We start from the raw sequence: 25592 nt of genomic DNA on the forward strand, positions 1-25592 counted from the left end.
AACTTTTGCTCCAAGCTCTCAGGCATTAAAAAACCCTTAAGTTATCCCTGAGAAGGGTTATTTTTGCAGCAGGGCTAAAATAGATAAGACGTGTAAGTTCTCAGCACTTGATGTCATGATGTCAGCCACATAATTTTGCTGGCTTTATAGTACAGCGTTCATCAAATGGTCTCTGTAGCAAGAAAAACTCATCCATAAATAAGGCCCAAACCAGTCTGCTGCTAATAAAGAATCTCAGATTTGCAGCTGTACTAACAGAGTCCACAGCAGTATGGGTGAAACTATACACTATTTCCCTGTATTGCCCTTTCTAAAGAATTAAGACACCTTCCTTCTTGGAGAGCTGTTCCTGGCTGCAGAACTAGTGGTGCCTTCAGCCCCAGGAGGCAGAAACCATGAGTCAGGGGCTGTAAAAAAATCACAAGTTTGCCTTAAATATTGTAGGGCTCTTTTAAATATAGATATATTTAGCTTATTGCTTTCTAGACACCGAAACTTTTTATATAGGCTCTGGCCATATTTTCCCTAGTCAGCTAGTGACTCCTTAAAGGAAAGTTGAGATTCACACCAGTATTTCCAGGAAAAATGCTGCAAACATAAGTCTTGCAATGCAATCCCAGCAGATACACACCCTATGCTCTTTCACACCGATTTCACTTCTCTTTTCTGTTTTTCTCCATTTGAAACAACCATTCTTTTTTCAAACAGAAAGTGTAGCACTGTTCTAAGTGTCTAGGAAAAAGGTATCATAATGAGAATAATAAGAAGTCAAACCACTTTTGCCCTTCTGCAGGGCCCAGCCCAAAGCCCATTGATGTCAGCAAAGTCTTTTCATTGACTTCAATGAGCTGGATCAGAGCACAGATTTAAAAAGGCATTTAGGTTCCTAATGATCTAAGCAGTTGCTTCGAGGTGTTGGGGGCCTAACCTGCTTACAGAGTTTTGTAAATCTGCTTACCTGTTGGAGCACTGAAATACCTGAAACGCTACAGTGTCTTGAAGTCACCAAACACACCAAGATCTAGTAGAATAATTCATTGCAAATAGCATTTGTTATTAATTTTGGTCTGTTTACTATTTGGAAACACATTTTTATTAGCCAGCCAGCTCTGCAGATGGCTGGTTATAATTCAATGCAATTTTTCTCCCCTCTTTTCATTGCATAATTTGTGGATACACCAGCTTTATTTCCAAGTAGCTGAAGTTTAATTCCTCAGCTAGGTCCACACCAAACGGAAGGAAAAAAAAAAAATCTAAGTCAAGTGTTTCATGTGCAAGTTTGTTTAAAAATTCTATAATCTATGACAAACATTTCAAATTAAAAGGGCATTCCCACAGGCAATGAAATAACAAAGCCCTTAGAATCAGGCAGCCGAGGCATGAAGCTGTGAGCTATTTCCACTTTTTATGTACTCTCAAAGGAGAAGAGCAAATTCCAACCGCAATATCGTGTTGTGTTTTGTAGATATTTCTTACCAGCTGTGGGCCAGATTCTGCAGCCAGCCTAGGGGCAACTTGTGCAAGTCAGAGGGGAAAAGTCTGATTTGGGGTGTTTCTGTGCTGTGTTCAGTACAGAGCTCAGTGTAACTGAGCTGTGATACCGCGAGTGTGTTTCACACCCCTGTCAGTGGCTTCGCTGAGTTTAAGGGGGACTGTTCTTCCATGTAAAGGTATGTCTGTAAGGGTGGATTATTGGGCGTATCAGGAATTTGTTCTCAGGTCCGGTGGGGTTAGTTCAAAAAATCTGAATGCACGGACAGGCAGGTGGACAGCGCGGTCAGGCAAACACCAGCGTCTCGGAAAAGGCCTGCGGATTTCGGCTGCCAAAAGAGGCTGTCCCCGGGCAGCGGGGTGACCCACTGGGGCTGGAGAGCAGTCAGCACCGAGAGAAAAGCTAGCGCAGATCTCCTCCCTGCCCTACGGGATAGGGCATCCCTGCGCCCTCCGCGACAACCTCTGGGGCACCCCCGCACCTCCCGGCACAGCCTCCGGGGCATTCCTGCATCTGTCTACCTCAGGGACAACCTCCCGGCCATCCACGTAGCCCCTGGGACAGCCTCCCGAGGGGCTCCCGCATCCCCTGGCACATCCCTCAGAACATCCCCGCACTCCCCCATCACGTCCCCCAGAGCGTTCCCGCATCCTCCGGGACAGCTTCCCGGACCCTCCCGCTCCCCCCGTAGGGGCTCGGCAGCGGTTTCCCAGCGGGGTCCGCCCGCCCCGGCCGGTCCGGGGGCGGCTTTGCCCCCCGCCTCCGCCGCGCCATTGGCCCCGCTGCCGGCAGCGCTCCGCCCCGCGCCCGGTGATGCCTCCGCCGAAGTTTTCCGCGGCGGGCTCCGCACGTGGGAGCCCCGCGTCGAGCCCCGGTACCGCTTCCCCTCCGACTCCGGAGCGGCAGCGGGGGCGGCTCCCCGCTCCCCCAAACCCGCCCCCCTGCCCCCGGCGGGGGATGCCCCCCTGAAGCGCCGCTGCGGCGTGGCCCCCGCGCCGGGGATGCGGCAGCGCGCAGCCCCCCGGCACCGCGGAGCGCAGCGCGGAGGGGCCGCGCCGGGGGGCGGCCGCGGAGCATGGCCAGGGCGCCCGGCCGCCGTCTCGGGGTAGCATGGCCGTGAGCGCGGCGGCCGCCCCCGCCGCCGAGCCGCTGCCCCGCAGCATCTTCAAGAAGTTCCTGGTGATGCTCTGCTCGCTGCTGATGTCCCTCTACGTCTTCTACTGCCTGGCTGACCGCTGCCAGACGCTGCCCGGACCCATCATCGCCGCCGGCGCCGCATCAGAGGAGGACGAGGGCGGCGGCGGCGAGTTCCTGGGCGGCTCGGCCGAGCTGCCCCCCTGGCAGGCGGCGGCGGCGCGGCGCAAGCGGCTCCTGCAGCGGCTGAAGCAGCGGCGGCGGCGGCAGGAGGCGGCGCCGGGCGCGGAGGTGCCGGCCGGGGGCGGCGGGAGCCGGGCCGGCGGCTCGGGCGGCGGGGGCGGCGCGGCGGGCACGGCCGGCACCCTGGCTCTGCTGCTGGGCGAGGGCAGCAAGCGGCTGCCGCAGGCCATCATCATCGGCGTGAAGAAGGGGGGGACGCGGGCGCTGCTGGAGTTCCTGCGGGTGCACCCCGACGTGCGCGCCGTCGGCGCCGAGCCCCACTTCTTCGACCGCAACTACGAGCGCGGACTCGCCTGGTACAGGTACGGGACGGGCGGCGGGACGCGGCCGGGGCCGGGATGCAGCGGTGGCCGAGCCGCCAGTGCCCCCCGCTGGCCGCTGCTCCCGGCAGCCCCGTCTTCGCTCCCCAAACCTCCCGCCGATGCTTCTCTCACCCACCCCGCCAGCCCCTGTCTTCGTTCCTCCGTTCATCGAGCACTCTTTCCCCCAGCCCCTCGCTCCACCCGTTCTTCCCGTCCCTGCTCCCAAATCCTCCAGCCCTCCTCTCCCCGCATCCCCCCTCCCTCCCGGCTCCCCGACCCTCCTCTCCCCCTGCCCAGCGCACCCCCAGCCCTCCCGCAGCCCGGGGGTGGGTGACACACACACAAAGGGAGAAGCGGTGGGTGCCCCACTGGCCTGCGCGGGGATGCTGAGGCAGAGCTAAACCCCGCCACGAGAAGCACAGGCCCCCAATAGTCTTTCTTTTTCTCGGCGTGGGGGGCTCTTTGCAAAACCTGTGGCTGAGCCCTGACTCTCAGCCGAGCCACCCCGCAGCCCCGGCTGCCTCCCCATCGGATCGTCACCTCCCGCAGCTCCCAGCCCAGCGCTGCAGCCGCTAGAAGCCACTTTCCTGTAGCCGGTGTGGACAAAACCCCCCGCCCCTATTTCCCACGTAAATATTTCAGCATCCCGGTAATAACTAAGCGAAAATGTCGGTTCCAGGAGCATTCCCCGCACGCTCACCTTGCCTAGGAAATACTAGCAAAAGGTAAACGGGGTGGTTCTTTCAGCGAATTAGTGATTTGTTGAACAAGCCAGTAAATGTTAAAGCCAAGAGGGTTCTCACTGAAGTTGTTCAGGTCCTTTTTTGTTGTGTGTTTTAAAGTTGGTAGAGCAGTGTCCTTCCGGCAGATTCCTATGGGAGGGCTTGGTTAGGGTGAGAGTGAAACTGCTGTCTTGCGAAGTGTGTCTCGTGTTTGTGGCTTTCTTGAATGAACGAGCAAACAGGAGAGGGTTTTGGGTACCCCTGGAGCTTTTTTTCCTCTCGTGTTTAGACCAGCTATTAGCAGAGAGAAGAGGATTTTGGCTCGGCTTGTGGTGACAGTATTGAAATGTGGAGTAGGGTAGTACTGACAGTCCGAGTGTTTATGTAAAAGTCTCAACACGTGGAAGGGATGAGCTTCCTTGTGTGTCTGCCAATGTCAGAAACACGCTGGGTTTCTGCAGGCTGCAAAGTGTGGGTTCTCTGAGAAGAAAGATCTCCTTTTGTGTGGGCTGAAGCTGTCTACAAAATTGTATTTTTAGTCTGCGCTTATCCAGTTTCCACATGCTGACCCTGTAGCAGAAAGGAAACGTTAAAAATGAATCTGAAAAACCTCAAGAACTCTAATCAAGTCTTGACTTTGAAAAATAAACACATGGCTGTGGGGTGGCATCTACTGAAATTTATGGTGGATATGCAGAAAAGCTCATTTATCAAAGATGCTCTCGAAGCTTTGAGGAGCAGATGGCAGTGGGATAGACCTGCTTCTGGAAGCGGTCCCTGAGCGAGGAGTGCAGACCTAGACAGAGGAGGAGCCACAGGCATTTAGGGCATAGTACAGTCCTGGGTGTCGGGGATTTAATTTTCCAGAGGTTTGGTCTTGATCTTGCAGCTCTTATTCATTGGACGTGCTGTCCCGTGTGCTGTTTGTGTAATCATTATGTTTTAGCAGTTGGCACATGAGCTCTCCCATTAATTGCTGCAGTTTGTTTGTTCTGGTATTTGATGTACTGAGTTTCTTTCTTTTTTTTTTCCCCCCCTTTTTTTTTTTTATTAGCCCTGTGGAGGCTGAGGTACAGTGAATTCTTTGTATGGGATTATTCCTTTGAGACCTAATCTTGCTGGCGTTGCTTGTATGAGTAATCTTTGCTAACACACGGAGCCCCAGCGCGATGGCAGAGCTGCGGTGCCAGCATTGCTGGTCACCAGTTACCAGCCTCTTACAAATACTCATTTAAAAACCTACCTGTCTCTCCCCATGGCTCCTTGTAATCTTTGATGAGGGTTCAGTGCTGGGGAAATGGCCAGATGTTTGCCAGAGGTCCCGGTTCCTTATCTTTGGCATCAGAGGCTTAGGTTTCATGTGCGCTGCTGTTTCCCAGCAGTCAGACTAAACAGCGTCATTACAAGGTATAAACACTTGGGTTTGTTTTCAGCGCCCGCAGGAAGCCGGCACAAGCAGCCGGCACAAGCAGCCGGCGCTCTGGCCCAGGGAACAAAAAGCTGGTGGCTGTTGCAGAAATTGAAGAGGCAGCCAGCCTTTGTAGCTGGTGCTGTTGTCACTGGGTCACAGAGGTGGCTCTCACAAGGACGCTGCACCAGCCCGGGTGCCTGTGGGGTTTTGGGCATGAGGAGAGCCCTGGTTCCCCCTGGAAACAGAAGAGAGTGGGGGAACAGGCTGAGCTGTGGCTGCAGCAGTGGGATGATGCTCCCAGAGCAGCCAGTCAGAGGTACCTGTAGAGACAGTGGCTCGTGAGGCACGGGCTTGGTGACATGTGGGTCACCTGCTGGGGTGCCACCCAGTGCATGGAAACATCAGCCAGTAAATCAAACGGGGTAATGGTGTACCTCCCACAGCCTGAGCTGTGCCTGGGTAAGGGACAGCTGTCCCCCCGAGAAGCTGACTTTGTAAAAACCATCTGTGGGATTTAATTTGGTGAGTGTGACACCTCTGTGTGGGCCCATGTGTGGGTTGAATATCAAGGGGAGTTGTGTGCCAAAAGGAGCTTTTTCTGTTTTGGGTTTGAGTCCCCTCAACCAGTGGGGACAAAAGGAGGGAGGGGGCAGTCCACAATGCTGGCATTGACTTCAGAGATCGCTGCTCCAGCCCTGAACAAGGCTATTGAGCTAACAGAGTTCAATAGCAGGTGAGCTTGGGCTCTAATAGAGTTCAACTGCCATCCCCCACCCCAGTACAGCCCGGGGAAAACTCCCAAGAATAGGGGCTGAGCCAGTCATGTAAAAAAAAAAGCCTGGATTAAAAGAAAATATCTGTGTTTGCGGGTGATACTGCGAATCTGGCTCTTTCCCTCTGATCCTTTGTTAGTCTCGCGCTGATTGAGCTGCCTGTTGGAATGCCATTATACTGTCAGTCACCCCAGGAACATTTATTTCATATGTTTTAATCTCTCTGCCTCTGCAGCTCCAGTGCCACTTTCACTAGAGTGAAGCCAAGTTAATGTCATTAGATTACATCTGATCCAGGGGAAGATGAAAGATAATTCAAAGTTACTCCGTCAGGTTGGGAGTTTAAGTATCCCTCCTCCTCGATGCTTCCAGAGCTGGGGAGTTCTGACTCCTAATTAATGTCCTCTTGGGATTTTTATCCAAGGCTTTTTTTTCCTTGCTTCTTTGTCATCTAGGCAACCACTGATACTTCTGAGTCAAAGGGAGCAGAGAACATCTCAGTTGCTGAAGAGGTCTGGGATGGAGGAAAAGGAGGATTGTTGGGAGGGGACATGCTCGCAGCAGCTGTGAGCAGCTGCATCCCACCTCGTGCTGTGTCCCATCCTCTGTGCCTCAAATCAGGGTGTAATCAGAGCCCTGGGGATGGGGGAGTAAGGCTGCTCCTCTAGTAGGGGCTTTGAGGTCATTGTAATCCAGCCGTGTTTTCTGTGAGTGAGTGTGGGAGGGAGGGTGGGAATGCCTGTGGATGATGTTGGGGGACATCAGGGCAGTGAATACAGTTTATAGAAGGTGGAGCAGGACCGGGTGGCCTTCAGGAGGAAAGACCTTGTCGCAAACTCCCCTGTGTGAGGGAGCTGCTGGGCAGTAGTTGCCTTTTAGTGATCCTCTCCCCACCTTTCTTGCGCCGTCCTTGCCGCTTCTGCGAGGAACACCAGCTCTTTGTGTTCAGGGTGTGCCCAGCCCAGAACGTGGCTTGTGTTACTGGACATTGAGTTTAAACCAGTTTGGGCTTTCCACTCCCTGCTGCATGCCTGCCTCCATGTAGGAAGGTCTGGTTTAGCAGTTCCTTCTCCTTGTCCTGGGAACATCTCATCTCCCAAACACATTTGAATTACTAATATCATCAAGCACAGCCTGCAGCAGTTTCTCTGGAAATTGCAGCCTTGGACAGCCCCATGCTGAAGAGGATCAAGGTCCTTGTTTATTTATTAGCTGTGTAATCAAACACCTCCTGTACTGAGCTCACAGGGCCAGGTACTGTATAAAAAGGGAGCAAAAGGTGGTCTTGGCCCCAAAGTGCAGATAATTCACTTGTAAACAACAGGTGGAGATGGCACAGACAGTGGAGAGTGTGTGTGTTGGTTGGGCAGCATGGGTCTCCTGGCAAGGAGTCCCTGGAGATGGAGGATGAGGTGGGTCCGTGGGTGGCTGAGGGGACCCTTCTTTGCTGGGAAAAAACAAGGGAGAAAAGGAGCTGGAAATGCTGGAGAAATCAGGGCTGGAGCCATTGAGTCTGTATAAGACAGCAACTGGTTCTGGTGCTCACGTGTGTTGTTGCTTTGTGTGCAATCTGGACGTGGATACTCCAAGGAACTTCAGTAGAGATCTGAAGCAGTCTGGGAGTTGGCACCCGGCTGCTGGGGCGATGTCCTGGTGTGCCTCAGTTTGGCCGTGTGTAAAGGGGAAGGGAAGTGACTGCCCTGTGCTGCAGGGATGGAAGCAGCAGGGCTATGATGTGACACCTCTCTCCAACACAGACACGAGGAGTTCTATGGGCTCTGATGGGCTGTGCTGTGGGTTGAATAACACCCAAAGCAGGTGAACCCCACCAGAGCTGCTGGCAGAACAGCTGTAGCCTTGACACAGCTTTGACTGGCTGTCCTCCTGCACCTGGATGGACTGTCCAGGGATGGCAACATCTCCCTGCAGAGACCTGGGGCTGGGCTCTTTCCCCTCTTACTCCTTAAATAGGGTTGTTATTATTTTTTTGATGGTTCTTTCAAGCATTTTGTATCTCTACACATCCCTTCTGTTTTCTGTTAATGGACAAGTTCATACCCGGGGTTTGTATCTGCTCCTGATGTTGGAGTGAGCTCCTGAGCTGGTGTATTAGGAGAAGTCAACCACATTCCTATCAGAAAGCATCAAAATAAATACTTAAGGTTTTATTGGACTCTTCTTTCCAGATGCTGTGGTCTGCACAGGGATAAACTGGGGAGGTTCAGAAGTCTGTAGACCCATCCTCCTCTTCAGTACTGCTTCACACCCTGATCCTGGAGAGAACAGCACCTTTCTCACCCACCTTGTGGCTCTGCCTCGGCCCGAGATGTTTGGAAGTAGAGCTCTCCTGGCCCTGTCTGCTGGTGCTGAGCAATTTTGAAAATACAGCCTTGGCTGTCCAAGATGTTGTCAGTAAAATTCTCGGAGCCGGCTCTCGTGGAGAGCAGCTCAAAGCTCCAGCTGGCTGGGGTGAGAGCTCATGTATGGCAAAAACTGGGACAAACTTTTAGAGAAGCAGCAGATTCACCTGTTTTAACCGCTGGGGTTGGATTTTGTGAGTCTCCGTCTCTGCACGTAGCCTGTCCTGCTGCCGTGGCTCTGCTGCCCTTGTGGGGACTCCTGGGAGTCATTATATCGAGTCTGGGGTCCAGGGCCATGCTCTGGCCACACCATCACCACCAGGATGTCTTTCCCACAGCCCAGCTTGGATTTCACCCTGACCTTTTGAAGTTTATAATAGGAGCAGTTAGGTCTGGGGAGGGGGAAGGGAGCTGGTGCATCTCCAAAGAGTTCAGAGCAAAGAACCGGTGATCAGAAAAGCTGAGAATACCCCCCCGTGAGCCCCCTCTGTGACGCAGGCATTGAAACTCCTGAGCTGCTAATTATGCCTTTTGTCCCCTGGAGAATTCGGAGGTAACCCAAACCGCTTTCACAGGGAAACAGCAGATGCTGGCGAGGGGCAGCAGGGGCGGGTGTTGTGGCCATAAATCTTTGCAAATTCTCATTACATGCAGGTATTACGGGAGGGAAGTGAATTAGGCTGCAGTTAAATTTGTGTTGCTGGGGTTGGATACCCGGGTCTTACCCTGTTACAGAGCCCCAAGTGGGGCAGTGGGGGTGTCCATGCAAGGTCTGGGGCCATGCCAGGGACCGTGACAGTGGCTGGTGTTTCTGCCTTTCTCCTGCATAACCCACCTCCTGGGGAAATTCACTTTTTCGTGGTTTGGAGTTCAGCTCCAAACCGCGCCCACCTGAGCCCTGTGCCAGGAGCTACATGAGCAGGATGGTGCCCGCAGTGAGAGTATAAATACACTTGCTCGAGGAAGTGAATTATTCCTGGCATTTCTTCCATTGAATAATGTGATTCTGCAGGAGGAAATTTTTCAGTGAAAGAAATCGCTGGTTCCCTCTGTGCGTGGCAAGACCATCCCTCTTGCTTCCTGGAAGTGAGGAGATGCGTTATGTGCTCTTTCTGTTGCAACACCATCTGGTGCAGAGATATGAAGTTCCCTGCTCAAACTCCCCCAGGCTGCTGGGTATGTCTCTGGTGGGAGAGAGAGGAGAAACTTCTCATTGCTGCCCCAGGGGAGCTTTGGAAGCCTCGTGTGGTTGTTTTCCCCATGGCCGAGCAGCTGTGCCCAAGCATCGTGTAAGAAAATCCCACTGGGGCGATTCCAGGCATCTGGGCACCTTTCCTGCACCAACCCCTGCAGTTCATGGATGCCAGCACAGCAGCTTCAGCGGGATGGGATCCTGCCTGGCTCCCAACTCTACCCCTTGACTCCAGTTGCTGAGCACAGCTGGTGGCTGCAAGCTGGGACATTAACAGTTGGATTTCTTTCCACAACCACGCCTCCCACATCGTCCCCTGGGGAGAGATGTTCAGGTTCAAGTGCAACATCACGATGGGAAGCTGGCTGTTTATTTACTTAATTATTTATTTTTCTCTCTAGTGGGGTCTTTTTTTTTTTGCTAAAAATTCCTAGAAACCAGGCTGATTTGTTCTGCCATTGCCCGTTGGAAGAGGGCTCCCCCCCATAAACCATGCTCTCTGGGGAAGCCTTTTATGGAAAATCACCAGATCAATAGTTTTTGCCTTCTGTGTTTTTCCATGAGTGGCTCTGTGTGCTCACATCTGCAGCTTTCGGCTCTCAGTGTTGCATTCTGTCATTTCACTTCTGCCTTCATGGTCTCGTTTTGTAACACAGAGCACCTTTTGACATTATTTAAACACTTCTGCACTGTCTGAACAGGACTGCTTGGGAAGCCTGATTCTGGGGAGAAATCCCAAGCATTGGCTCAGTAGAAGAAGTGGGGAAACATCTGGATTTCCCACCTGGGTGGTGCTCTGTGTCCTGGCTCCTCCAGCAAAGAGTTGGCAAGTGAAAGGCTGGAGATGTTGTGCCAAGGAGGTGCCTGGCTCAGCTGAGACACCCAAAACGCCCTGCACATCAGTGACCCCACAGTGCTGATGTGCTTCAAGCCCCTGTAGCTTGCCAGCTGGATTTGCTGCTTTTCCCATTTTGCAGCTGGACTTTGGCTCCAGCGTTGTTGCCTCAGTCGGAAACCTGCTCCTTAAATCTCTTTGGTTTCCAGCATTGCTGGACTCCAGGTTGTGCCTTGCCAAGTTTTGTTTTAAGCCTCAATAAGAAGATGTTGGGAGGTGTCTGGGTCTTCAGGTGCATCAAGACACAGCTTTCCCCTGCTCCTGGGGGACCTGTGCCCACGACAAGGTCCCCAGGCCTGGATGGGGGAAGCAATTAGTGGGTGCAATTAGTATTGTGCCATCAACGTGCTGTGATTTGCATTGGTAGAACTGGTGGTGGCGGGAGGAGCCTGGGTGATGTGCCAGAGACACAAGGGAGGGAGATCTCCCTTCTGTGAGACACAGGCGCTGGGTCAGTGGCCTCATCTGAGGTGTTCCTCACTGCCCAAAGCCTTGCTGGTAGAAAATGTTGGCAAAGCCATGGCGCAGCTCATCCCACCCCCTGTGTCTGGCAGCTGATCCCTGGGTTAGCATTGGTGGGATGGAGGATGCTCCACTCTACTGATGGGGAAAAGAGGCAGAAAAGCACCCAGAGCCTCTGGCAAAATAAGACTGAGCACATGGGACCTCTTGGCATGTGTTCAGCTAGTGTTGATCTCCCCTAACTGTGGTGAGGAGGGAGCTTGGATGGTACAAGCATCGACCATGGGTGTCCAATGTGTGCTGAGCTTCCCCTGGCACCAGCCACATCCTCTGGCTTGCTCCTCAACCTGTTGCTTGTGCTGAAGGTCAGGAAAAGTTCCCCTGACTCCTCTCACAAGGGTTGAGGGTGCTAATCCCCACGTCTGGTCTAACTTCCGTCTCAGGTACTTCTGATCTCTGCCCCTAAAAATGAACTCCACCGTTTTGATTGGCTCTGGTGGTCTTTGTTCCCTGTCCATGGACCTGCTGCTGGGCACCACACTGCTGGCAGAGCCCCACCACAGGTTTTGGGGTGCTTGGCTTTTGATTGCTGCCAAGTGGTTGTTCTGAAAGGCAGTTTGGGTTTTTTCCATGCAAAAGCTGCGTGTCCCAGCAAGGCGTAAAGTGAACGCTGTGCAATAATCCCGTCCTCTTGCACTGCTGAACTCTGCTGTGTGAGTACGAATATTTGCCCATAAATGTTTGCTTGGTATTCAGCATTCTTGTACTTGTGTGGCAAAGGTTGTTACTGCCTTCATCACCTCTGAAGGAGGATAAAAACACAAAAGGCAAATCTCATTGCCTGCAGCAAGCAGAGCACAGGCAGTGACATGCAGAGCTGGGCCAGAGGAGCATGGTTTGGGGTTGACAGCTGGCACAGCCACCTCCTGTGCAGGGCTTGGGGACCCCTGGCTTCTTCTGCATGTTCATTCCATGGGTCCAGAAGCCTCTGGGAGGAGATTTCATGGGGTGGTTACAAAGGCAGCAGCTGTCCCTCCTACCCCTCTCATGTCTCCATCTGTGCTATCAGCAACAGGTTGGAAAGAAGCAGAATTAGAATTAGAATATGTATTTCTCATACAGTGTGAGATTAAGTTGTGAAACTGGCTGCCACAGGAGGTTTTTAGCTAAAGAGTCTAAATAGGGCTCTGGAAGTGCTTGGCAAAGAACAATGCATCAGGAGCTGCTCAGTGTGATGGACCAGAAGCAAAGTCCAGCTGAGGGGAGGGACCCAAGGGTGTGCTCCTGCTGCTGGCACAGGGATTGGCTTGTGGATTGCCACGGGGTGACCCAGGGAGGCTCATCTTCCCATAACTGTTACTGGGGGGAGCTTTGGTTGGTGTTATTTGGTTAAAACTTCAGCTGGTGTACAGGGATGAATTTTCCAGTTGACACCACGTGGCTGATGGTTCGTAGTGCGCTTTGCACCATGGTCTGGGTAATTTGGGTAGAAATGACCATTAAACCCCTGCTCCCTGTCAGCTCTTGTGCTGCCTGGAGGTCATTTGCCCAACTCCTCTGCCCCGTGCAAACCTGCCTGGATTTAAGGGCTTCCAGAGGTTTCTGAGCAAGCACAAAAAAGCCCCGAAACACTGCATGGGTGGCTGTGAATGGCTGAGAGTCAATGTGTGTCCCACAAAACACCAAATGTTCCTTGTCCTGCTGCTCAGCTGGACCCTCCTTAGGACGAGAGATGGGATTTTGTTGGGCACCTGCAGAGAAAGAGGTCCAGGGCACAGCATGGGCATTGCCATGACCTGGACAGCATGTTCTGTGTCATGTCCAGGGCAGCTGAGGAGGCTTTGGGACACACGCAGCTGGCTGGTGGTGAGCAAGGGCCTGATGAACTCACAAAACACTGAGCTGGTTGCTAAAGGTGCAGCTGGGAGAGCTGGGACTGGGTTTGCTGCAGCCAGTGAGCACCATGATCTGTCCCTCCAGCATCGCCCTCCCCGGCTTGTATTTGCTCTGATGCAGAAGGTGCCCAGAGGCTTGGACATGGGAGTCACATCGGGTTGAAATCTTGTTTCTGCATGCCCAGGGTGTGATCCCTGATCAACCCAGCACAGGCCCCCAGAGCTCAGCCCCAGAGCTGCCTTTGTCACAAGTCGCGATGCTGCTCTGCCTGCTCCTGGCCCTGCCACCCGCCCTCCCCACACTGGCAGATCCTCTGGAACGGCCTCTGGAAGAATTCAGTGGGACATGCAAGCAGTTCGAGAGGCCGAGGCAGGGGAAGGACTCCCCAGCCTGACCCAGATGCCGCACACAGCCGTTAATTGAGTTTGACCACTGTCAGTGCCCCGGGTCGGGGTCAGCCCTGGGCGGCACAGCCTGGCCCCGGCGCCGGAGCTGCTTTGTTTGGTGTTGGACAGGTTGAGCTCTGCCCTGACCACACAGGGGGCCGTGGCCCCCTGTCACATCCTGGGGACCCGCTGTCCCCACAGCACCGTGTGGCGGGGTCAGCAGGATGAGCTGAGCTGCGCCTTTGGAGGGGGCTGCGCCGTGCAGTTTGCAGCTTCATCTGCTCGAGGCTTCCTAAATGTGCTCGAGTTTGTTTGGCCGAGTTACAGCAAACCACTGGGTCGCAGCTGATGCTGGGGTGTGTCCCTGCTCTTGGTGCTCCCATCTCTGCTGTCAGGCTGTTCAGGGGGGTTTTAGGGAGTAAATAGCTTTCTGCTATTTTATTGGGGGCTTTAAGAGAGGAACACCCAGCATTTGTTGCCCTCCCTTGCAGGCTGCCCCAAAAAGGAGGTGGAAGGAGGAATTTGGTGCTTCCTCATTACCTCCTGCCTCTTCTGGACCGTGTGGCAGTGCAGCATCTCACTGGAGCTGGGCACCAGCATTGCCCACAGTTTCTTGTGGCAGGAGGAGCTGTGGGCTTGATTTCTCCTTCAGGACCCACCACTGCTCCCAAGCCAAATGTAAAACCTCTAGATACTTTGGTGTATGAGAAATATGCTATCACAGCACTGGAATTTCAAAATATTATTTATTTTGGGACAATATAATCATCTCCCCAGCATGTGCTGCTGCTGCTTTCTCAGCAATGTCCCAGCCCTGCTCTCACTCGGAAGCTGCCTGGGCTCAGTCATGTTATAGCCCTGAGAAGGTAGATGGGAAAGACATCAGGGGTGGTGACTGCAAAGAAAGAATGTGGATGTGTTTCCTCTGGAGTAAATCTGTCTTAAAATTATGAGTGACTCTGGATTTTAAGCCCTGAAAGCAGCGTTTGGTTGTGTTGGTCAAATAGAGCAGCTGGTGTGAGCCCACACCGAGGTGAAGGAGCCCAAGGTGGGGCAACCTGCAGAGCTGTGCTCAACCCTGGCTGCTTGCAGGGTTTTCTTGGCCATCACCCCCTGGGGACATGTGGGGGTGAGTGGCTGGAGGAGTCTGGACCCAGACCCGTGGGTCAGAGAGGCCCAGTTATTTCCTGGTGATTTTCCTGCTGGAGGGGAGTTTAAGCCAACATGGCAGATACAGATCTACCTGCGCCCCCAGCTTTGGAGCAAAGTGAGGGCAGGGACAGTGGGGACATCCCCCGAGCCCTTCACACTCTCTGCAGAAGGACTTTCAGGCACAAGCCCATGGGTCACCCTGACATCGCTGACTCAGCCATGGGCCCTTCCCTCAGCAGAGATTTCCAGGAATGCTGTCCGTAACATCTCCCACCAGGCAAATCATGGCCATCATATGGTTAGGGAAAAATTGGATTTACCCTGTAATCTAATCAATGTTAAATAACAGTAATTCTAACTGCGAGCTCCGTGTTTAAAGTGCTGTTGGTCTCTGGGGTTCATTGGAGTTATTTAATCTAATGAAATCCCCATTACTGTCTCACGAGGGTGCACCACGGGGATGTCTTTCCTAGGAAGAAAAGCAATGGTTAAAGAATTGGCAGCCAGGGACAAATACCCAGTAGGGGAAAGGGGCTGAGTGCAGTAGGTTGAGGGTTTCCCGTGGCAGGAACTCGGAGCACTTTGGCTGCGTGGTTCCAGTGGTGACTGTCATTGCTCAGGATGTGGGGGTGGTGAGCACATGCCCAGGTTCCTCCCGTCACCTCCCCAGTCAGGCTGTACCACACTGGTGCCACCTTTTCCCTTTTCCTGGCCCAGACAGGAGTTAGGCCTCTTCACCCATCTCAGTACTCTACCCAGCATCACGCTTGCTGTGCTTCCTGCAGTGGGTTGTTCTCAGCACTGGCTCTCCGTGTGCTGGTCCTGGCTGTGTTGGCCACTGGGCTTTCACAGAATCAGAGAATCAATGGTTTGGATTGGAAGGGACCTTACAGACCATCTTATTCCAACCCTCTGCCATGGGCAGGGACACCTTCCACTAGCCCACGTTGCTCCAAGCCCCATCCAACCTGACCTTGAACACTTCCAGAGATTTAAGATGCTTTCCCCCAAACCTGCTGTACGTTTTCCATTTGCATTAAGCACTTTTCCTAATCTGCTTGATAGACAGAGATAGGACCTCTTCCAGGTCACATTGCCCACGCTGGCTTTGTGACACTCTCTAAGCCTTCAATCGATGACATCACAGCAGAGTCAAGCCGAGCCTATTGCACCAGTTGCTTTCCTGCAGGCTGAGCTTATTGTATTCAAATATCTTGGAACTGTATCAGCAGAAGGCAGGGACTCTGCTGCTGTCAAATACCAGCAGGGCAGCATCCTGTGTACTGGAGGAGTGTTCCTTCCCCTATAGTGCCTGCTCCAGTTTCCCATTATTACTTCTTTAATAAGACTGATACTTACTCTGCATCGCTCATTTGCTGCTAAAATTGGAACCATTAGAGCAGTAAGTGACAATTACCTTTTGAGCAGTGTGGGGCAGGAGCCCAGCGTGGTGCTGCCCCAAAGGAGGGGGATCAAACCTGCCTTTCGGGAGTAAATTCCTGTCTCACTCTGGAGCATCTTTCTAGGGACAGTTGGGATGACTGTCAGGGTGTCCAGCATCCTCTAGAGGAAGGATTGCACCCATAGGTGCTGGGAGAGGACACATCTGGCTCAGTGTCTGTGGATGATGGGGATGAGGGGTTGTGGCTCCATGCTGCTGAGTTATCTTGGGACGTCTCTGAGCTGCCCATCCCCAAGGAGCAGCTTCTTTCCTCGAAAACCATCTCCGTGCTGAAAAAAAAAAAATCAAAAAGGAGCATGTCTGGTAATTTAATCATGTTAAGTGCTCCTAAAATCACATCTGCGCTGCTCAGCAGCATGCCAGAGGTCTCTGGAGGAGCAGATGTGGCAGGACCTGCAGGTTTAGGTGCAGAGAGACAGGCCAAAGGAGGGATTTCTGGAGGAGGGAGGGCGAGACATGCCCCATCCTTCGTGACCACAGCCGGGCAAGCACTGCAGGACCAGCTCTTGCCTGCTGAGAGGTGGCACTCTGTCCTCATGGGTGAGCCTGGCAGGGTCCCCTCGGGTGGCGTGGGAGCACAGGCCAGGCTGGGTGTGCTAACGAGGAGGTCGGGAGCCACGGGTCCCCGCGGGCAGCGCGGCGGCGACAGCCGGGATGTCTGTGTTCATTATGCACATCCCTTTCACGCCGCCTTCATTATTCGCCTGCTATCTAGTGTCATTAAGATATCAAGTTCATTTAGGTACATCCACATTGGCAGTTTAATTATGTCTGGGTACTACTCTGTATTTTATTCATGGAGTATCTGGGGGCGGTTGTCAAACACAAGACCAGGAGATAAAGGTTGGGTGGCTGCAGAATGCTAATGTCCTGCTGGTTCCCCTTTGACAAATACACATGCCAGTTATTACCAAACTGATTATTTCATTCATTAACACCACATACATCAGCTCCCTTCAGCCGGTATTATTGTATACATTCATCTTTTCATAAACAATTACCTGACAAAGTTGAGAAAGGCAAGTATTGGGGAATTAGTGCTCTGCTGGGAAGTTGCTGGTGTGGGTTGGTAACAAGGTGCTGGGGGTGTGTAGAACGCTCCGTTAGCGTGATGGCTTCATTAATCAAATTAGGGACAATAGCATGTCACATGTGTGCCATGTTTCCCAACAACCCGTTTGCATTGTGACGGGGGCTCAGCGGACGGGGCCCCCTGACCAGTGTGTGGTGATGAGGTGAAGGAAATGAAATCCAAGGGACCCAGTGGGAAGGCTTGGAAAGCAGCCGGACCATGCTCTGCATTTCTCGTTATTATCATTTTTAGTAGTATTATTGTCATTATTGTGATGAGGAATATTTGCATGAAGACAGGTTCTTTGTTTATTGCTTCTGTCTTTTTTCCAGCTTCCCAGTGCTGTTTTTTTGGAGCTGGAACCCTCTGCAATAGGATTAGAAATGGACATAGGAATGATTAGGACATCATGAGCATGTAAGCAGCTGGGGAACAAAGCCCCTGCCGTGTCTTCTTTCTACAGTTTTTGGCTGCAAAACGCTGGTGACAGAAAACAAAAATAGCAGGGAGATGTGAGCTGTGAAGAGCAACCAAAGTCATGAAATAAGTGATTCCTGCAGCTTTCTTAGAGATGGTGGTGAGACCCACCAGGAAGGACTGGGGATGCTGCTTGCCCAGATGGAGATGATTCACAGCATCCTCCAGCTCATTATGTCCAGCACAATCAGACCTGGAGCTGCTCCCAGCGATCCCCTTGAACACACAGCCCACATAGTTTCAGTGTGGTGTCTTTCTTGAAATACTTTGTACCCTCAAGTGTTTCCCTGGGCAGACTTGCTCCCTCCGACGTGGAGAAGGAGCAGCTGCAGGAGGCCACCAATACAGCCAGAATCAATTCAGCTTTTCACTCAAGCAGACACGCTCGGAAAGTAATGCTTCAGGGGTCACACTGCTGCACTGCTCCAGCGCAGGATTTGCAAACTAAATAAAGGATCTGAGTGAGTTTTAAGTGCCTAACTCCCTTAGGCCCCTTTGGAAAAAACCCCACTGGAATAACTAAGAAGCTTTCGCTGTGCGTTTGCAGAAACATTAATCCTCCTTGCTATGTCAAGTCTCTTTGATCACACTTCAAAATCTTCATCTCCAGGGGTCCTGTCTGGGTTTTCCAAAGTGGCTTAAGAGCAGAAGACCTGGGCTCCCAAGACTCAGAATCCTTTTCCAAATGCCTCTGTGGCTCTCCACGTTGGAATGGAGAGATCACACCGTGCCAGGGGTCCCAGTGGTCCCAGTTCCCTGCAAGGTGAGACCCCACCACAGGGTGATGGGTGACTGTCATGGTGGGCCGTGGTGTCAGCAGAGGTTTGAAATCCCTGCTGATGTAAAGAGTATCAGCGTGGGCTTAGCCAGTTCTCCCTGTGTTTCCTTACGTATTCCCAGGGAACTGTGATGCAGGAGGAAGCACACTCAGGCTGGGTTTTCTCTTTGGGATGCTGAGAAATGAATGGTGAGGGAGGGTTGGTCTTGATAAGCAGGCCAGCCCTGGAAAAGGAGAGGCTGGGAGTCATCTTCAGGAGCTGATCTGAAGCATCCAGCCCACTCCAGTTCAGTGCTGAGTGAGGAAGAGCAGTGTTTATTGACCTGGATCCAAATGACTCAGGTTGACTTATGAACCAGAGGCCACTAATTGGGGTTTTTACATCCATCCATATTCTGGAGAACATTTCATCTTCCTTTCCTTTTTCTTTCTTTTTCCTTTTCACATTTTTGAGCTGTATTCACTCTGAACAACCTTGCTGTCACACTAATGCCCACGCCTCGGCCTCCACGTCCCTTCCTTGGGACATGAAGGTGAGCATGGCACAAACCTACAGACCAGCTAGAGCTGAGCTGGCTGCTGTATCATTTACTCATGAAATTTAGATCTGCTGCAAACTAAAACTTCCTGAAATCTGTCAGATGACTCCGATACTGGATTAGACAGTGATGCATTCCCTGGGAGAAGGTGGAAGTGCTGAGCACAGGGAAGAGCTCCTGCTGCATTATCTTGTGAGTAGGGGCTAAATTCCCTGCCTTGACTGTGGGGCTGGAGAGACCAGCATCCATCTCTGTGCAGCTTCCTCAGCACTGGCCCTTGTCAGAACTTGCAAATTAGGCCAGGAAGAATCTTCTTAAGCTTTCTATTTCCTGGAGACTTTTGTCCTCTTTGCACTTGACTGCTTTGCTCCAGGAATGAAAGTACGGAGCCCTTTCCCAGCCATTAAAGTTTCATTTAGCAAAAGGACAAAGAATTGGCACAGGAAGGATGAAGAACCACTGCAAGAGTAAAGTTGTGTGACTCTATATATTTTAGATCATAGCCTGAGGTCAGGCTCCCTTTTTTGTAACACAGACAGAGGGTTTTTTGGCCATGCAGCAGGAGGAGATGTGTAGTGATACATAAAGAAGTCACTTCTCAGCATAATGGGAGGAACAACCTCTGTTCTCAGCAGCGAGGTCCTTTGAGGTGTCTGGCTCTTCCATAAAACTCTCTGCACGCACAGACACACACACAGACCTACACACACCACCTCCAGCAGTACAGGGCATGTCACAGGAATTTCCAGAGCTTTATAATAATCTCTGCTGAACTGTCTAGGACTCCACAGCAATATCTTGGAGGACAGATCCTTTTACCTCTGCAGAGAAGGGAGAAAATCCATCTCTTTGCTCCCCAAACCCCGGCAGCCAGTTCATAATCTCCAGAGACACAAGGGTGTCCAGAACTCCGCAGGTGTGGCTGTACAGCCCGGTGGGTCCCAGCCTGCTGCACCCACTGCCTGTTTCCAATGTTATTTCCCTACCTCCAGCTTCAGCTGCTTTAATTTAGCCAGTTTAGTCCCTGCACTCACTAGGTCCTGATTTTCAGTCTCTGAGATTTGGTGGCATTTCTTCAGAGGGAAGGGGAATGAAGGAACGCTGTTTTTTCACGGATCACCTCAGTTTAGTGGTTTTTCTGTGTCCTTCCAATTTCCAGACAACATTTTATTCCCCTTTACATTGCCTGCAGCTTCTCAACCACCACCCTTCTCTCCAGCACCAGTTCCCATCCTAACTCCTCTCCCATCCTTCTCTTCTTCTGTGGGAGGAGCACATGCACTGCAGCGAGCGTGCGTGGCTGTACTTGCACCTAGGAAGAACGAGGCAGGCATGGAAAATGAGCAAATTGCATTATATATTGCAGGCAATAGCGTGGCTCCCAGGGGACAGAGATAATACAGTGAGAGACAAAGGAACAATAGACTTTGCTGGCCTGAGCCCTCACTTGATTGTGGCCTTTCTGGAATTATTCCTGACTTCTTCTGCCTGAGTGGTGAATTGAGCTCCAGAGCTGATAAGGGATCAGGATGTGGACAGAGGCATCCCCCCGCACCAGGGAGGGGGATGATTTATGGCTGGGATTTTTGTGGTTTGTCTTCTGGGCGACTTTGTCCAGAGAACTGACGGTTTGGGTTCCCTTTTATTTACTGGTGGGGGCAGATGTGCCATTGGCAGTGGGAGGGAAGCAGTGGAGATTCCCTGAGTTTTGGGTCAGAAAGAGACATTGGGATGAACCTGCTGGCATCAGCCACACAGGGTTTGTGTCCCCAGGCCACACCTGAGTTAGAGGTGCTGGCAGGACACAACAGGGCTGGTGGTCCATGGGTTTGCAGGACACTGAGCTGTCCCTGTGATGGGGGTGGCTCTCCTCAGCAGCCTAGGTGGTGAGAAGCTGTACAAATCAAAGCTCCAGCAGCTTTTGGAAAAATCCTATCTGGGATGTTTGCCTGGGGGCTCCCCAAGGTCCCTCTACAGAGACAGCCAAGGCTTTGAGATGTGCTTTGGACTTCTCTCTTCTCCTCTTCTCTCTTCTCTTCTTCTCTTCTCTTCTCTTCTCTTCTCTTCTCTTCTCTTCTCTTCTCTTCTCTTCTCTTCTCTTCTCTTCTCTTCTCTTCTCTTCTCTCCTCTCCTCTCCTCTCCTCTCCTCTCCTCTCCTCTCCTCTCCTCTCCTCTCCTTTTTTTTCTCCTTTTTCCTCTCCTTTTTCCTTTCGATCTTTTTCTTTCCCTCTCTCCCATCTTTATTCCTCTCTTCTGCTTTTTCTGTCTGTCTTTTCTTCCCACCTTTCTGAGACGTAAGCAAATTCCAGGAAGGCATCAGTTGTCTTTAACACCCAAAGGAAAAATCGAAGGGAAGGGTTCAATTACTCGCATGAAAAATGAGTCTCCTAACGGAGGTCTATCCATTTGCTAGTTGTGCTTGTTTTAAAACTGAATTATAGAGACTGCACATTTTTCCAGAGACAAATGCATTAATTTTTCTCAAAACAGACAAGAGAGAAGCAGAGGGAAAATAAGATAATAAGAGTTTCCACAGTGATTTATATGCCTTTGTGAAAAATAATGGGGGCAGACAGCAGCGTGCTCCCGTGGCTGGGAGGAAGGGGCAGGGGGGTGGCAGGGACAACTGCAAGGAAAACTGCCAGAAGTCCAAGTATGATTGTTGGTTTTAGATGATATAAGATCACTTTATGTCTCTGACTGGCTTGAAAAATCTCTTTTTCTCTCTCTCTCTATATACACATATAAAATATAGACCATACGATGCACTTAGAGCCAGCACAGACTATAGTGTTTATACAGGAAAGGATTGTGTTTCTGGCCGACCTCTCCCCAGCCCTCCTTCTTCTGACAAAGGATAAACTGGGACCTTTAGAAAACAAAGTGGTGGCTGCAATTTTTAACAGATTTGCTCTTGTATATATTTATACAGGGCAGGGGAGCCCTTCCCCAGGGCCGTCTGCCTGTGCCTGTGGGCAGAAACCAGGGGGGTTGAGTTTATTTTTTTTTTATCTGTTCACTTTGGTTTGATTTATATGGTAAAAGAGATATTTTTATTATAGTGCACAGTAAATTGGGTTTCTTTATTGCTCATGAGAGCTGTTTTCCAAAATTGGACTATTTATGTAGCACACTGATTGCAATGTATTTCTGATCTCGATGTCTAACTGTAGGGAATAAAAAAAAAATTACACTGAATCAGAGGTTTTTTAAGAAAACCTGCAGCTTCTCTTGAAATAAGATGGAACGGGTAGCTTTTTCTCGAGGCGAAGATGTGGCACTCAGCAGCTCCCAGGAAATCATCTTGGTTTGGTGACTAAAGGCTTTTGGTGGGAACTGGAGACTCTGGAAGGTTTCGAAGTGGTTTTGTGGTTTGTCCATTGGTGTAATCCGCAGGAAGCACATCCGGGAGGCCAAAGGCCACCAGGGCTGTGGTACCTCCACTGATGTTTCTCTCCAATTATAGGAGTGATTCAATGAATTAATTCCCAATCAGTTTCCCAGCAGAAAATCCTGCAGCCTTCAGATGGATGTGAGAGTGGAGGGGGGCTGGAAGTGATGCTTTAAAGCAAAACTTAAAGCTGTTCCAGGGCAGATGGTTAATTGTGTAGTTCCATTTATTTGCCTAATGCAAATCATGTCCCGTTTGCCCATGGCACCAGGAGAACCAGATTCCTGTTTGTTTTGCTAAAAGCTGAGATTTCAGGGAATATTCTGCAGCTCCCACGTGAGCCTCCTGTTTGTGGTCCCAGAGAAGGATGACTGTGCCAGTTTGGCCAAATTTAGAAATATATCCTCTGAGAGAGGGCAGGTTACAAACCACCCTTCCCCCGCCAGGTTCGGGAAAAAAACCTTTTTCCTCGAAGGAAAGTGAAAGAGATAAAAACTGTTTATTTAACGAACACACAGGAAAAGGATAATAATGCTAAATAATACAATCTCTTGCTGTGGAGAAAAAACCTGGGAAAATGTTAGAGTCCTCCCTTTGGTCCTCCTCCTTCGAGCTGGGACTGGGTGGGCCCCCTCCCCCAGGGGCCAGGGCCCTCGATGGAGAACAGTCCCAACGTGTGTTCTGATGTTGAAAACAATCCAGCAGAGAAAGGGAAAAGTCTGAAATTCCGGGAAAAAAACAAAGTTCAATTCTCTGGAGGGGAAGAAAACCCGAAAGCTGGCTGAACAAGCAAGCGGGGTGCTTGTCCGCTCCTCTCCCCCAGCAGCAGAACGTAGAAGCCAAAAAAAAAAAATGCAGAGAACGAGAGTGTGTTATCTCTGTCTGCGTCCTTGAGGGGTTTTTTCTCTCTCTGCTCAGGCTCAGTTTAAAAGCATAGGAAGGTACATGTACTAACTTCTGGGCATAGTGCAGTGCTGGGGAATACAACGTCAAGTCACCCCAAGAGTTGCACAGAGGACAAACGGTGGCTCCCATGGAAAGGGGCTGGGATGGGGATAAGCTGCCAGCGCCGTGTTGGTTCGCAGGATTCAACCTCTCATCCTCATGGCTCCAGACCTGAGAAGGTGCTTTAGCATCCTCTTCTCCCATTCCCAAACCAGGCACCAGGAAGGGTCTGTGGGGCTGGATTCTGCCTGCCTTGGGCCAGGAGGGTGTTTCTCAGGGAACTTCCCAACTTCCCAAAAGGGCCTAATTGATGCCTGTAGAGATTTTTCACAGATTCATGGCTTTTCAAAGGAGAAATTTGCATATTAATAAGAAGCTGTTCAGACTGATTGGCTTAATGTGTTTGGGGTAAGTATAATTAAATGTCAAGGGAAATATATCATGAAGTAATGAAGCTGGAGTTAATTTATCAAAAACCGAATCCTAAAGAGGAAAACACTTCCAATAACAAACAGTTCTTTAACCTTCCTCCTTAAGATGATTTGCTTAGTCAGGGCTGGAATGTGTGGTCTTGGAGATCCTTGAGTGAGAGAGACATGAGATGGTTTTTGGTTTGGGGGTGGAGGTTTTTCCATATTCCCCCAGTTGTAGACCCTTCTGTCCTGGCTGAGCCCATCAAGAAGGTTCCCCTGGGTCCAGGTGGGGGAAGGGACAGTCCTGGTCCCTCCCAAGACCAGCAGCAGCACCTGGGAGGTTGTCTGGGAGGTTGTACCCATGTAAGACTTCAGGGGTGCCCTTAGGGAGGAAGAATGAGATTGAGATTTATTTGTATCAGGTGCTGGGCCATTTGTACCCATTTTTTTCTCATCCCACAGTCTTTACTCTTTAGAACATGTGCCATCTCCTGCTCTATTCACATACTAGCTGGGCATAAACCCCAGCCCACACCAGCACATCTTTAAAACAAACACAAATTGCAATGCAGGTGCTGAAACTGGATGGTTTAAGAGGTAACTGAGGAAGGTGAGGTCCAGGCTGAAGGCTGTGCTGATCCTTGTCAAGGCTGTGACTCCTGGCATCCTTCTGTGTGATGGAAAGAGGCTGTGAGCTCCCACTCCATGGTGCAGACATGCAAGGGACAAACAGGCAAGGACTTCCCAGCAAAACTCTGCTTTAGGTGAGTGCTGGGTTCATGGGATTCATGTCCAGCCATGTCCTCTGCTGTCCTCTTCCAGCAGTGACTGACCCTCGTGCGTGGTGGGATGGCAAAAGGGAGCTCTTGACTTGCACTTGCAAGGGAGAAGGGCAGGCTGCAAGGGTGTGAAAGGATCCTGTCCATTGCCTCAGCTGGAAAATCCTCCTTTGGCAGAGGATGACACTGAGGGGAGTCAGCAGGTTGTAGAGTGATGACAGAATCAGAGCCACAGGATGGTTTAGGAGCACTAAAGATCATCTTGTTCCAAACCCTTGCCATGGGTCACCTTCCAGTATCCCAAGCCCTGTCCAACCTGGCCCTGGACACTTCCAGGGATGGGGCAGGCACAGCTTCTCTGAGCACCCTGTGCCAGGGCCTCCCCACACTCACAGGGAAGAATTTCTTCTCAATATCCCATCCATCCCTGCCCTCTGGCAGTTTGAAGCCATTCCCTGTGTCCTGTCCCTCCAGCCCTTGTCCAAGGTCCCTGTCCAGCTCTCCTGGAGCCCCTTTAGGCCCTGCAAGGGGCTCTGAGCTCTCCCTGGAGCCTTCTCCTCTCCAGGTGAGCACCCCCAGCTCTCCCAGCCTGGCTCCAGAGCAGAGGGGCTCCAGCTCTTAGAGCATCTCGTGGCCTCCTCTGCACTCGCTCCTCCAGCACCTCCACATCCTTCTGCTGTTGAGGACCTGAGAGCTGGAGGCAGCTCTGTGTATGGGGTTGCACTGAGCAGAGCAGGCTCCCCGGACCTGCTGCTCACGTGCTGGTGATGCAGCCCAGGACACAGATGATTTCTGGGCTGCAGATGCTGAGTCATGTCGGCCTCTCATCCCTCAGTGACAGTGGCATCTGTAAAAGAGAGCAGGAGTGTCTATTTTCATTAAGAGGCACCACAGTTACAATAAAGCAGCACCAAAAAGTCAACAGAGCCAACCACCAGAAGCCTGAATTTACCCAAGCAAATCTGGCTGGGAAATAAAGAATCACTTTTCATTTGGGAACTACATTGGAAATACGATGAAATCACTGTGAGCTTGATTTTCTCCCTTGTGAGAATCAGCTGGTGCTGCAAGAATTTGGCAGATGGCTCATGCCTTATGTGTGGAGCTCTGCCTGCTGCTGGGGTTCAGCTGTCACTGGGAGAGGTACATGGTGCTGGAGAGACCAGAGGTGGTGAGTGTTGGGTCCAGGTCTGATGGGGACAGGCAGAGTTTGCTCTGCCCCACTCACTGGAGCTGCTGGGAGTGCTGTGAGAGGAGCTTAAAGGGTTCAAGAGCTCATGGCCAGCCCCAGGGGAAGCACTGCAGAGATGTCTGAT

At 51.5% G+C, this 25592-nt stretch overlaps 1 protein-coding gene across 1 annotated transcript in view; it reads left to right on the top strand.

Moving 5' to 3' along the window:
- Nucleotides 1-2560: 2560 nt before the first annotated feature.
- The window catches only part of LOC104695646 (heparan sulfate glucosamine 3-O-sulfotransferase 3A1), a 29041-nt gene continuing 6009 nt past the window's right edge, over nt 2561-25592 (top strand). The window contains exon 1 of the mRNA XM_039562438.1: nt 2561-3171. Coding sequence (XP_039418372.1) covers nt 2603-3171 — 569 coding nt within the window. The 5' untranslated portion in view covers nt 2561-2602. The remainder of the gene's footprint in view (nt 3172-25592) is intronic.

This window comes from Corvus cornix, chromosome 18 (genome assembly GCF_000738735.6).
Source record: "Corvus cornix cornix isolate S_Up_H32 chromosome 18, ASM73873v5, whole genome shotgun sequence".
NCBI classification, from domain to species: Eukaryota; Metazoa; Chordata; class Aves; order Passeriformes; family Corvidae; genus Corvus; species Corvus cornix.